Source organism: Globicephala melas, chromosome 15, assembly GCF_963455315.2.
Source record: "Globicephala melas chromosome 15, mGloMel1.2, whole genome shotgun sequence".
NCBI classification, from domain to species: domain Eukaryota; kingdom Metazoa; phylum Chordata; class Mammalia; order Artiodactyla; family Delphinidae; genus Globicephala; species Globicephala melas.
This window is the reverse complement of record NC_083328.1, coordinates 59,913,019-59,925,733: the sequence shown is the minus strand read 5'-3', so window position 1 is coordinate 59,925,733 and position 12,715 is coordinate 59,913,019. Positions and strand designations below refer to the sequence as shown.

Below are 12,715 nucleotides of genomic sequence, written 5' to 3'. Positions count from 1 at the left end.
CTGGGCCCTCCAGAGTCACCCTAAAGGAAGGAAGGGCCCGTCTGGCAGAGGTGCTTGTTCTCCACTGAAGCCAGGACGGAAGGGTTTCACTTTCTCTCCTGGCCTTCGTCACATCCTTTTCCTGTGGCACCCAGTTCCCCTCAGCTGGCTAGGGGCCAGAACTCATTCATTCAGCTGGTGGCCTCAGGCCACCTTCTTCCTCCTAGAGGGACTCAGGGCTATAGGCCTGGCCCAGAATATGAACTGGCTTCTCTACTTATCCACTTGGGACAGGTCTCTCAGTATCTCTGAGCCTCGGCTTACCTGGGCTTAAAGTGAGGACCTCCTTCAGTAACAGAAGTGCACGCACCTGGCCCATGATGGGGCATTGAGGCGAATTATCCTTTTGAAAGTGAGCAGAGTGCTGTGTAGAGGATAGGAGCAAAGGCACTGGAGCCAGATTGTTGGTGCAGGCAACCCAGCCATGTCACCAGGTCACTGTGTGACCTTGGGCAAGTCACAGATCGTCTGTGGGCCTCAGGTCCGTCAGCTGTATGCTGGGTTAATAGTAGTACCCGCTGGCCGGCAGAGCATAGAGACAGTTAAATAAACTAATCCACAGAAAGGGCCAAGAAGAGTGTCTTGCAAGATAAGTGCTTGGGAAAAGTCACCCACTGCTGCCGCCACTGAAGAGGCTAGTTCTCTGTGGGTGGAGACAGCAGGGACCCAAGATGGCATGATTGGACATCAGAATGAGCAGGAGGCCAGAACTCAGACAAATCCCAGTCCTACCACTTCCTAGATAGAGCTTGCGGGCAAACGCTGAAGCCTCCATCTTCACGTCTGCAGAATGAGGCTCTGACAAATGTTCTGACGATTAACTGAAAGTAGTCATTCATTTGTTCATCTCAAATAGGTTCATTTAGAACGGCACCTGCTATGTTCCAGGTACAGCACCAGGTTCTTTAGGTATAAGTGACAAAAACTACACGCAGTCTAGTGGGGGAGACAGGACAAAAAACAATCACTCAAGTGAATGTGATTGTGCAGTCCCTCAAGTGAATGTGATTGTGATTGTGCAGGGAGTATGGCCTCCTTGGAGTAAAGTGCTTTAGCTCAGTCCCTGGCACAGGTAAAACATTCAGCTGTGTGATAAAGGTCAGCTGCCATAATAACAGATACTTTATTGTCATTTAAAAAGTGAGGACACTGTGGGCTGGAGAATCGAAGTAACCTGCTCAGAGTCACACTGCTAGGAAGAAGCATGGAGACGTGGGAGGTGAGAGAGGAGAAGGGTGGGGAGTGGAGGACTGACCGGATTCAAGCAGGAACTGCGCTCCAGCCCCTGGCAGGGCGGGTGGTCCGCTGGCACTTGGGCCACTGCCCCAGGGGCACTGCTGTGCCAGCCTTTCTCCTGACTTCTCCAGGGTTGCAGGGGGCCGCAGGATAACCTGCATTGTGCAGTTGGCTGTCTCTGGGCAGAGATCTAGCTGAAGCCAGTCTGTGCCTGTCTGGATGGACCCCTGGCTTCAGACATGGGTCCTTGGTCCCTGCCTGCACTGAGCCCCCAGACTGATGGGTGAGACCGACATACAGAAGGCCTCAACCTAGGGACCCCCCTGCCTCTCCTTCCCGCCTCAGGGCCTTTGCACTTGTTGCTTCTGGTGGAACATGCTCTTTTTCACCCGAGATTTTTAGTCCTCTCTTGGCCACTGCCACCTAGTCATTCAGGTCTCAGTTTAAACCTCGCTTCCCCAGAGAGGCCTTTTCTGGCCACTCCACTTACATCAGTCCCCTGGTATTCTTTATCACCTGCCCGGGACTTACTGTCTTCAAAACCTCATCATATCTGAAATTGTCTTGCTTCTTTATTCTCTCTGCTTCCTACTAGGACAGTGTTTCTCAACCTTTTTCTCTCTTCACCACTTCCCACGAAGGAGTCCTTTTAGACATGTTTGTCCTAATTGCCCTGCCGTGACTTTGAATACCACAGCTGTACTGTGATCTCTTTCTGTGCTATGCCCCCCGCCCCCCCAACCAATGGAGAATGCATGGACTAGAATGTAAGCTCCGGAAAAGTGGGGACCTTATTTGTCTTGTTCACTGCTGTGTCTCCAGTACTGGGCCTGGAGCATGGTAGACACTCAGTAGTTAACGGTGTGAACGAAGGTCCAAAAACTCTGGGAGCACAAAGGAGACATTCCTCGTGAAGTTGAAGAGAGATAAATAGGGAAGTCTTCTCAGAAGACAGGACTCCAAAGTGGAGTCGTGTAAGCTGAGTAGGGTTGGCTGACTGAGGAAGGGAGGTGTGGGGAGGGTGACCAGTTATAAAGACACAATGCTGGCAAAGGCACAGGGGCATGAAACGCTCCGGAGTGTGGGGCTGGGCCAATCCACGCATGTGGCCAGGACTGTTGGAGGGAGGACCTTGAAAATGGCCCCCGCCTTAGCTTCTCCTGGGGACCCTGGTTCTTGTCTCGCCACTCTGAAGGGCCCCGATGCTAGAGGGTTGAGTCCAAGCTCTACCACAAACAGGCTATTTGAAACTGTAGAGTGCGCAAATGGGTTGGCCTTGTTGACTTTGGGGTCTGCCAGCCTAGGAGTCCACGGTTCTCCCATGGAGGTCATTAGCCACTGCCTGTCCCCAGTGGTCCTGAAAACCCCACATGGATCCCATGGTAGTGGTCATAGCTACAAAGAGAAACTTGCCCCACTTTTGCCCTAACCCACACTGAGGATAGGTCTCCTGAAAGCCTCTGTGACATCAGAGACCTCCCTACAGCCCACTCTTACGTCTGACCCCCTGTCCACCACGTCAGCTCTGGCTCGCAGCAGTGGGGGCTTATCTCTGCTTTTCCAGACCAGGGCAGCTCCGCAATCCTGTTTATTTATCCAGAGCAGGCGCCCGCTGAGAAAATGGCTGTGTTTGTTTCCAAGTGTGTCGTGTGAACCGTGGGCTAAATATACCCACACCACTGCCTCCCCGGCACCCGCCCTGGAACAGCACGCCCCGTTTTGCTCTTGCTCTCTCTGCAAAAGCAATCCCCAGAATCCTCTCTCCCCCCTCCCTAGGAGAAGGGGCTTCTGAAATGGAGATGAAGGTTGTCCAACCGCGAATGCATGGGGTGGGGGTGGGGCTGGGCAGCTCAGAGCCTTGTCTCTGTGGCACCGACAGGAGAATGTTCCCGCCACCCTAGAATAACTGTTCCTGGACAGTGAGTGCTTTGTGCCTTGCAGCAGGGCCTGTTTATTCCAGCTCAGCCTCAGAGTTGAAAATTTCCTGTGGCTGCCAGCCCTCTACTTCAGGAAAGTTCCCATCGAGGGAGCCAGGCCTCTCCCACTTTGGCTGCAACCCAATGTCCCTGGTTTCTTGTGGGACATTTGGTCCCTTGGGATAACCCAAAGCCTTCTGGCCATGGCCTCCCTCTCCCATGCTCCCCACAGCCCGGGACTCTCCCTCATCACAGATCAATCTTTTTTGTGACTTCACCTGGCCCTACTTCACTTGGGACCAGAAAAATTTTAATTCCTGTAAGAATTTTCTCGTCTGCCAACACTCATGGAGGCTAACCAGGATGAAGGCCAAAGAGTAAGGACGCTGGCTGCTGCCACTGCCACTGCCCCTGCCCTTCTCTCCCCAGAGCCAGGGCTCCACCTCCACTGCAGCCCCCCACATAGGGAAGTGTCCTGCTGTAGCAGCACTTGGGTTGGGGCCAGGCAGTCCTGAGTTTTGATCCTAGCTCTGCCACCTGTTAGCTGGGTGACCCCAGGCAAGGTCTTTCCGACTCTAGACCTCAGTTGTTTCACCTGTGAAATGGGGCTCAGGTCGCTACATCTGGGGATTCTGATGAAGGAGAAGTGGGATGACAATGTCTGGCACTTAGAAGACATGTAAGACCTTTGTTCTACTCATGTATTTATTGAGCACCAACTATGTGCCAGACACTGTTCTGGGTATTTAGAAACAAGACAGGCTCTCTGCCTCATCAAGCCATGACTACTGCAGGAGACAAATCAAAACAAAGACCAAGGGTAGGCTCTGCTTCTGAAAAGTGCTGAGAAGGAAAATAAAGCAAGGTAAGGGGGTAGGTAGAGAGAGATCAGGGTGGTGGGTACCATTTTAGACAGGGTGGCCAGGGAAGGCATCTCTGAGGAGATCACATTTGAGCAGAGTTAGGAGTGAAATGAGGGAGCCTGGGGTCAAGTGCTCCAGGCAGCAAGGGCAGCAGGTCCCGAGCTCAGCGGATGTTCGAGGAACAGCAAGGAGGCCAGTGCGACTAGAATGCAGTGTGTGGTGGGGAGGGGCCGAGTCCTACCAGACCTCGCTGGCCGTGGTGAGGACTTGATTCTGTGTGTGATGGGGAGCCTTGGAGAGCTTGAGATGGTGGAGTGACATGGTCTGAATGGTGGGGTTTTCCCCACCTGCCTGCCTTCCCCTCCCAATGCCTTTTCCCCAGTAGATGGTGAGCTTTCTGGAAGGGCTCTGGCTCATGCATCACTGCTGCCTCCCTAATGGTTTAATAAATGTTACGGATTCTTTGAGTCAAGGTGGCAGCTCAGTGCGCATGGCCCTCTGCTAGGTACCAGGGACATGAACAGACATGACGCTGGCTTTCTAAGTGCAAGGGAAAGCTGTTGGTGTGCCACGATCTGACCTATGTTTTAAAAAATCTTCTTGGCATGGAGTTAAGGGGACGTCATCAAGACTGGAAGTAGGGCCCAGCAGATATCACAGTGAGCAAACTGGCCGGGTGGGACCTGGGGCCAACCAGAAATGGCAGACGCTGTCTGAGGGAGCCGCCTGGTGGCTCAGCCAGTCGGGCCCAGGTAGAGGTGTGGGCCCATGATGTGAGTTCTTGGTGGAGAGGCAAGAACACAGTCTCTGGAACCAGCCAGTGATCTGTTCCCTCTCTAGGCACACAAAGCACACTGATTTCTAGGCACCAGGCACCAGGTTTGGATTCTGGTTCCACCAGAGAGTTGGGTGACCTGATCAAGTCCCTCAGTGCTCAGAGGCCAGGCTTCCTGGTCTGTCAGTGGGGAGAGACAGCATTGCTGAGAGGATTAAAGGACAGATAGGGTGCGAAGCACACTCATTAAAGGGTGCTCCAAGCTCCCCTCTCCCTGCGCCACAGGCTGACTCCACCCCAGGCCTGGTCATTTAACCCACTGCCCCTCCTTCCCTGTATCACGTGCTTCCCTCCTGACTAGCTTCAGGGAGAGAGCTATTGCTCACCTCCTCCTGGGCCCAGGGTCACACCCCCTGGGGTGGGGGACAGGGCCTCATAGACCCCATCCCAGTCCTGCATTGTTGTTACCCTCTCTACTCTGCCCTGCTCTGCCCACCCATCAGCCTGCCCTGGTCAGAGGCTCCCTCCAGATCTGCTCTGCTCCTGAATCACTCTGGGAATTTAGCCCTGGCTCCTTTCTCTCCCTCCCTCCCTCTGTTGCAGCAGTGGAAAGGCTGAGGCCTGGTGGTTCTGCACCACCCTTGGGCTCAACTCCAGGCTCCTCCGAGGCTTCCAGACCACACGTGGTCTAGCTCTCGCTCACCCCTGCACGCTCATCTCCCTTCTTCTCTCCACCCTGCTCCAGACCCCTGACCTCCTGTCAGTTCCCTGCCCATCTCTTTCCCAACTCAGGTTCTGAAGTATTACTTCCTAGCTGTCTGACCTTGGACAAAACTCTTTCCCCACTCTGCACCTGTTTTCTCAGCAATAAAATGGGTTGGCTATCCCAAACTGAGGGTCAGGAAGAAGGACAGCCCTTAACCCTTTATCTGGCCCAGAGTGGGCATGGACGGCTACAGTTTTTCATTTCACCAAGGCCATCGCATGCAGATGGTCCCCCTTTGTCCCAGCCACATTACTGTTGAGGACTCGAACAGCATGTTCCCTTCTCTTCTGTCTCCCTGCAGGACACTTTCGTGGAACTCTATGGGAACAATGCAGCAGCCGAGAGCCGGAAGGGCCAGGAGCGCTTCAACCGCTGGTTCCTGACGGGCATGACTGTGGCTGGCGTGCTTCTGCTGGGCTCGCTCTTCAGTCGGAAATGACCAGACACTGACCACCCACTCACCCGCCCACCGCCATCCTGCCCTCACCACAGCCCTCCGTCCAGCCACCGTCGCCACCTGGAGAACCACTCACTACATGCAGTGCACGGCCACCCACACATCACAGGGTTGGGCCTAGACCTGGTCCCCTCATTTAGTTTTCTAGAATTTACCATGCTTCTGTGAAAGCCGCCTTCCCCGACACCTCAGTTCTCCCGGCCTCAAAACCCACAAAATTTCCCCAGATTCTGTCCCGTGGAAGCTGACAGGTTTGGGGGGATTGTGACTGGGGGCTGCAGTGCCCTGCCTGATTGGTGGAACCCCTTGCCCCCTTAGCCTCACTGAGGATGCTTTCCTGCCAGGGAGCTGGAAAATTTTCTGACCCTTTTCCCCAGAAAGAGAGACTAGATTGCCTTCATTTTGATGTTTGTGGCCTCGGAATTGATCATTTCCTGTCTCTCCCTCCTCCCGGACCTGGGCTCCCCTTCCATTTATCCCCACCCTCCAAGAGCCGCTTAGGGGCCACTTCTGACTAATTAGGGATTCAGGCTGCTTGGGATACAGAAACAAGGACCAGGACCCCCTCCCCACCTCTGGCCTGGCCAAAGTCCCTACCCTCAATCCCAGTGTCCTAGAGGCCTCTGGCTAGAGGCCAGCCCCACCTGGGATGGGGGAGCTGTAGCTGCAGGAGGCACCCCATGCCCAAGCTTGGGTGGCCCTTGCAGTTGAGCACCACCCCAGTTCCCTTCCCCTTCCCCGGCTCCCATGACCACGACTGAGGGACCGACTGGGCCCAAGATAGGTGCCCCAGAGCTGTTTATGGCCTCAGCTGCCTCGCTTCCTGCAAGGAGATCGTCCTGTGGCACCTTTGCCTTGGGCTGCTGCCCATGGGGTTCAGGGGCCTCTGCCCAGAGGTGAGGGGGAGCCACGGGGGACAGCTGTGGGAGCCCTGGGGTCTTCCCTACCTCAGGCAGGAAGGGCAGGAAAGAGAGCCTTGTGCGTGGGGTGGAGGTAGGGCTGGCTGGAGGGGCCAGTCCTGTCTGGCCTGATCGATTTGTGCCCCACCCCCATTCAGCCTGGGCAGCCGGGCTGCCAAGGTCAGGGTGGCCTGGCCAGGAGCTCTTCAGGCCTCCCTCTCTCCTCTGCTCCACCCATGGCCTGTCTCATCCCTGGGGATCCTGGCCTAGCCCTGGCCACCCCGGGCTCTCTGCTGTACATATTTGAGACTAATTTTTATTCCTTGTGAAGATGATATACTATTTTTGTTAAGCGTGTCTGTATTTATGTGTGAGGAGCTGCTGGCTTGCTGTGCGTGTGCACGTGGAGAGCTGGTGCCCAGAGATTGAACGGCCTGATGCTCCCTCCCCTGCCGTGGTCCGGGGAAGCCAGCCGGGGGTCCTGGCTCCTGAGGGGCACCTGTCCCTCCCCCAACCCCCACCCCACACTTGTTCCAGCTCTTTGAAATTGTGTGAAAGTGAAATTCAGTAATAAACTGTGTTGACTTGGTGAGCAAAGGGCCTGGGCTCTTGTGTGCTCTGGGACAGGGAAAGGAGGGGATGCTTGGCTGGCAGGGGGGCTGCAGGAGAGCTGGGTACCGGTGCTGGCTCTGCTGCTCTCTGGGGAGGACGTTGGACAAGTCTCTTCCTCCCTCTGGGCCTGAATTTCTCCACCTGTACACTGGGTTTTTATTGAGCACCTGCTGTGTGCTGGGCATTGGGGCTGTGTATTAACAGGACAGACACAGTCCCAGCCCTCAGGAGCTGACATTCTAGTGGGAGAAACAGTCAAATGGCCACTTGGCAAGTGTTTACTGAGCCCTGCTCTGTGCAGGCACAGTCCTAGGCACTGGGGATCCTGCAGGGAACAAAGCCCTTGCCTTTATGGAGCTTCCATTCTGGTCGGGGAGACAGCCAGACGAATACAAGGATGGCTGGCTGTTGCAGGGCAAAAGTGGAAACAGGATGACCCTGAGGAAGTATGGCAAGACATGAAGGACGTAGTGGGGAAGGAGGTAAGAAGGGGTCAGACTTGAGATACCATTTTAAAGATAATCCCACAAGATCAGCTGATGTATTGGAGAGAGCTCTAGGAAGAAAGAGGAACCAAGGGTGATTTTGAGGTTTTGAAATAATGATATTATTATAATCACAAAATGAAGCACACATCTGAGGCCAGTGCAACACAAGAGGCTCATAGTGAGTGCTCTAACAGCATTTAATACGGAACCTGAGCCTGTCTGGGAGTCAGGGAGGGCTTCCTGGAGGAAGTGCTATCACAGCCAGGGCCTGAAGAATCTATAAGAGCTATCCAAAAGAAGCAGGGAGGCAAGAAGAGTGGTCCTGGTGAAGAAGAAGCAAATGCACAGGATGAGCAAGAGTTTTCTCCGGGTTGAAGAACAGTTGCTGTGTCTGGAGGCTCCTGGGTCAATATGATGCCAGACAGGTGGAATGAGGGGAGTGTACTTGGTCCTGAGGGCAGTGAGAGCCAGAGAGAGGTTGTCAGGGAGTGCTACACCACTGAGAGCCCCCAAAGCACCCTCTGGCTGCTATGTGGAGAAGGTTCTGGAGGGGGAGCAGAGTGGAGAAGCCATGGTTTGGTTAACACTCCAGTTCTGAGAGTGGACAGGCCAGGGGTGTATCCTGGGTCGCCATTCCTGGTCTTTGGGCAAGTTACCTAGCCTCTCTATGCCCTAGCTTTCCCATCTATGAAATGGGTAAGATAGCAGTACCCATCTCAAGCGATTGTGGTTAAAATTGAGTAAGATAACCTAACGAAGACTGGAAGTTGAGGGGGGAGGCATCAATGACCTCGCCATCAAGCAGACCCCCAAGAGGAAGAAGGAGGTGCTCCACACGGAGCTCCACGTGGCTGTACCCGGAGGTCGGGGAAGGGCCTGGGAAAGGGAGCAGGACTCCAGAGGCAGGAGCTCCGGCCGGGGGGCGGGCCTGGAGGCGGGGGACCTGCCTCGGGTGCTCCTCCCTGCCCGCTTCCAGGAGCGAGCTTGACTGCCCCCTGGTGGCCGGGGGCTGCCAGCTGAAAGCCGCTCCAACCCCAGATGCCCTTGCGCGTGCCCACGACCTGTGTCTCCCGCCTGACCAGCTTTCCGTGGCGTCCTCCATCCTCTGTCCTGCTCACCAGAAGGACGTCTACACTACCACCCCTTAGGTACCGGATTCACAGCTTGCCACGGCTCTCTCAGGGCTCAAGGTCACCATTCTCCAAAGCCTGCAGGCTCCCGCCACCTCTAGGCCCATGACGCTGGCCCCCATCCCTTACCCTAGCCACTCAAGTCCCCTCCCCAGTTTCTTGAGATCCTTCCAGAAACGTCTTTTCACATAATACATAAATATAAATATATTCTGACCCTTTTTTTTTTTCAAAAATGGTAACAGATACACTGTGCCTTGCTTTTCCCACCTATAGTGTATCTTATAGAAGTTTCCATGTTCATACACAAATCTCCCACTGTTGTGCAGCTTCAACAGTTAACTCATGGCAGATTCATTCTTTTTTCTAGCCATGTAATATTCCACATTTTTTTAACCAGACCTTGAACTCAGTTTAAGATTCCAACCTTAAACATGCCATGGCACACACACAAAATATTGGAAATGCACACTGAGGAAAAGCTGGAAGTGGTTTTGGACTGTCTGCATGGGTCCTAGGGAAAAATTCATTCCATTTCTATATATTTTTATGATGAGAGATGAAATACAACATATTTCATCAGATATGAAGAATTAACTTTGATTAATATATCTAAATACACTATTTAAATTTTTTTCCTTGAGACACTTGATCTTGTTCCTATGAACACAACTTTTTTATATGAGGTTTTATGATCAAAATGGTTTACACAGTTCCTGATCAAAGTTTATTAACAATGATCTCTTCAAATTCTTGGTAGTCAGCATTGACAAGACTTTGTAACCTCAAGTAGGTGACAAAAGAAAATGTTAAGCCATTCCAGAACTTACAGTTGAAATTATATTTTAATGTTTTAATAGTTTTTCCCTTTCTTTAATTGACAAGTACAGTGTTGTAATCAAGTGGATTTCGAATCCAAATGAACTTTTTCATTTTGGGTATTTTAAAGTAATTGTGAGTTCCAGAGCACAGGAAATGACCTAGAGCTTTCAAACTCTTTTTCTTTTTTTTTTTGAGAAAATTATATAACTGTTATTAAAACGGAACAAGGCTGTATAGCGCAAAGGAAGAGAGGGGAGGCAGGAAGGCAAGGAAAGGAAAGCACATTCTAGGCCAATTTACTTATGAACATGCAAGCCAAAGTTCTAAGTATAATATTAACAAATGGAATCTAACAACATATAAAAAGAATAATAGTTCATGACCTAGTAGGGTTTATTCCAGGTAAACAAGATTGACTCAATATAGGAAATCTTTCGATGTAATTCATTGTACCGTAACATTCACAAAGAAAATCCTTACGGTATTTCAGTAGATGTTAAAATAGTATTTTGTAAAATTCACACCTATTTATGATTTTTAAAAAACCTTTTAGCAAGCCAAGGGTTTAAAGTTAGCTTTCACCCTTCTGAATTCCATAAAAGTTTAAGGTAATGATTGTGTGCATTGCTTGTGCAATTTTTAAAAATTAACAAGTTTTTCACGAAAATCAGCAACTTATATCATGATCAAATTCATTACATAATATCCAGCTCTCCATTTTTCTATCTCCACCATCACAGCCTTTGTCATGAGGTAAAAAAAAAAAAAACCAAGAACTTTTTCTTAATATATAGACAATAATAGAAACAAACATATATGATCCCTACAAGTTTGTCCTCTTTGATGTTTAATAAATATCCGTGCACTAATGTTACAATTCAGGGCATATGGAGTATTAATTCCCTCCTAAATTATATGGAGTATAATTCCCTCCTAAATTATTATCCCATTTCAGTAGGTTCACACGTGGATAATTAGCTTGAATAATTTCATGATAACCTTGCGAATTCTTATGACTTTAAATGGTCTTACTACAGAATTTTAAGAAGTCAGTCTTAAAGTTTGAGGAAGTCAAACACTAAGGTACCGAGAATAGGGACATAAAGAAAACGGTCTTCTACGAATAAAATTTTAAAATATATAACATAATGTAGCGGCCTGGCCTGCTACATTTGTCTTACACGTTTTACATGGTTTGTAAATTTGTTACTGAGTGGGAAATGACCAGTGCCCGCATCAGCTTGGCTTAAGTTGCACTGGTGTGAAAAATACTGCCCCCAAACCCCAACCCCCTACACCCCACCAAGCAAAACAACTGTGTTCTGTCCAATTGCACTGTAAAAACAATAACAATAAAAACAATGGTAAGGCCCTTATTTGCAAACTATTTATGTGGTGGGGCATCCCCCAGCAGCTAGTTGGCCATCCTTTTTAGGAACATCAGTCTCTCCTAGGCTTCGTGCCAAGCTCCCTGGGCACCTGGAAAGCAAACTTCTCCAGTGGCTCCATGGACTTTGTGGAGGGTCCTTGTGGAGGGTGGGTGGCCCTCCTAGATGGGTGGCCACATGCTGTGCAGGTGATCACTGCAGTTAGGTATCCAGGAAGGAAGAGCCCAAACTTGGCCATGCTTAGCTCATCCTGGTGGAACAGTGGGGGCCGCAGGAGAGACAGGCTGTGTAGTGGTTAGTAGCTGGACTCTGAAACCAGACTTCCAGGGCTAGCTGGGTGCCCTGGGACAAGTGACTTAACCTCTCTGTGCCTGAGTTTCTTCACCTGTAGAATGGGAATGATAACTATACCTACCTGATGGGTGGTTATGCAGATTTAATGCTAATTTTATGCTTGTAAAGTGCTTAAGAAGGGTTTCTGGCACCATAAATATTATACAAACTTCATCAGTCTATGCTGTCAGACCTCCCACCCCTCACCACCAGTACTCTGGGGACGCCTGAGGTGGCTAGTCTGGGGGCTATTTCTAACCTTATTATGGATACCCCCCAAATGCAAAGCCTAAAATAAGGATTCAGGTATAAGTAGTTTAAAAGGTGATCCCAGGGTAGTGGGGACAGTGAGTCAGGGAAGGACAGGAAGTCAACAGAGGATGCAATGATGAGTAACCTGCCAACTCAGACAATGGGGCTCCTTCCCAGGGGATCCTTGAAAGACCCGTGGAACATTCTAGGGGAAAGAACACGAGGTATTTATACACTAACTCCCATCCCTCATCAGCTGAGGGCTGCTCCTAGGTCATTTCTCCTCAGTATTTGGCACTTCCTTCCTGCCAAGCATAAACCTATGGTCAAGGAGGCACAGGCACCTGTTTCTTTTTTTTTTTTGCGCTACGCGGGCCTCTCACTGTTGTGGCCTTTCCCGTTGCGGAGCACAGGCTCCGGACGCGCAGGCTCAGCGGCCATGGCTCACGGGCCCAGCCGCTCTGCGGCATGTGGGATCTTCCCTGACCGGGGCACGAACCCGTGTCCCCTGCATCGGCAGGCGGACTCTCAACCACTGCGCCACCAGGGAAGCCCAGGCACCTGTTTCTTGAGTGAGAACTGTCCACCAAAGCTGCACCTGACCTTCGAGGGTGTTCTGAAGGCACATGGTGGGGGTACCATCACATCTACCACAACTTATGAAACTTAGTAGCATATCAGTTGGGAAATTCTGCTTGAGGGAGGAACAGTTGGTGGTTAGCCACTTTGCTAATCCAAA

The 12,715-nt window shown here is 51.2% G+C and overlaps 1 protein-coding gene across 5 annotated transcripts in view; it reads left to right on the top strand.

The window, feature by feature from the left end:
• The window catches only part of BCL2L1 (BCL2 like 1), a 51,986-nt gene extending 44,438 nt beyond the window's left edge, over positions 1 to 7,548 (top strand). For all 5 annotated transcript variants that reach the window (XM_030830965.2, XM_030830963.2, XM_030830967.3 and 2 more), the window contains exon 3: positions 5,897 to 7,548. In XM_030830965.2, coding sequence (XP_030686825.1) covers positions 5,897 to 6,034 — 138 coding nt within the window. In that variant the 3' untranslated portion in view covers positions 6,035 to 7,548. The remainder of the gene's footprint in view (positions 1 to 5,896) is intronic.
• The last annotated feature ends 5,167 nt before the right edge of the window (positions 7,549 to 12,715 follow it).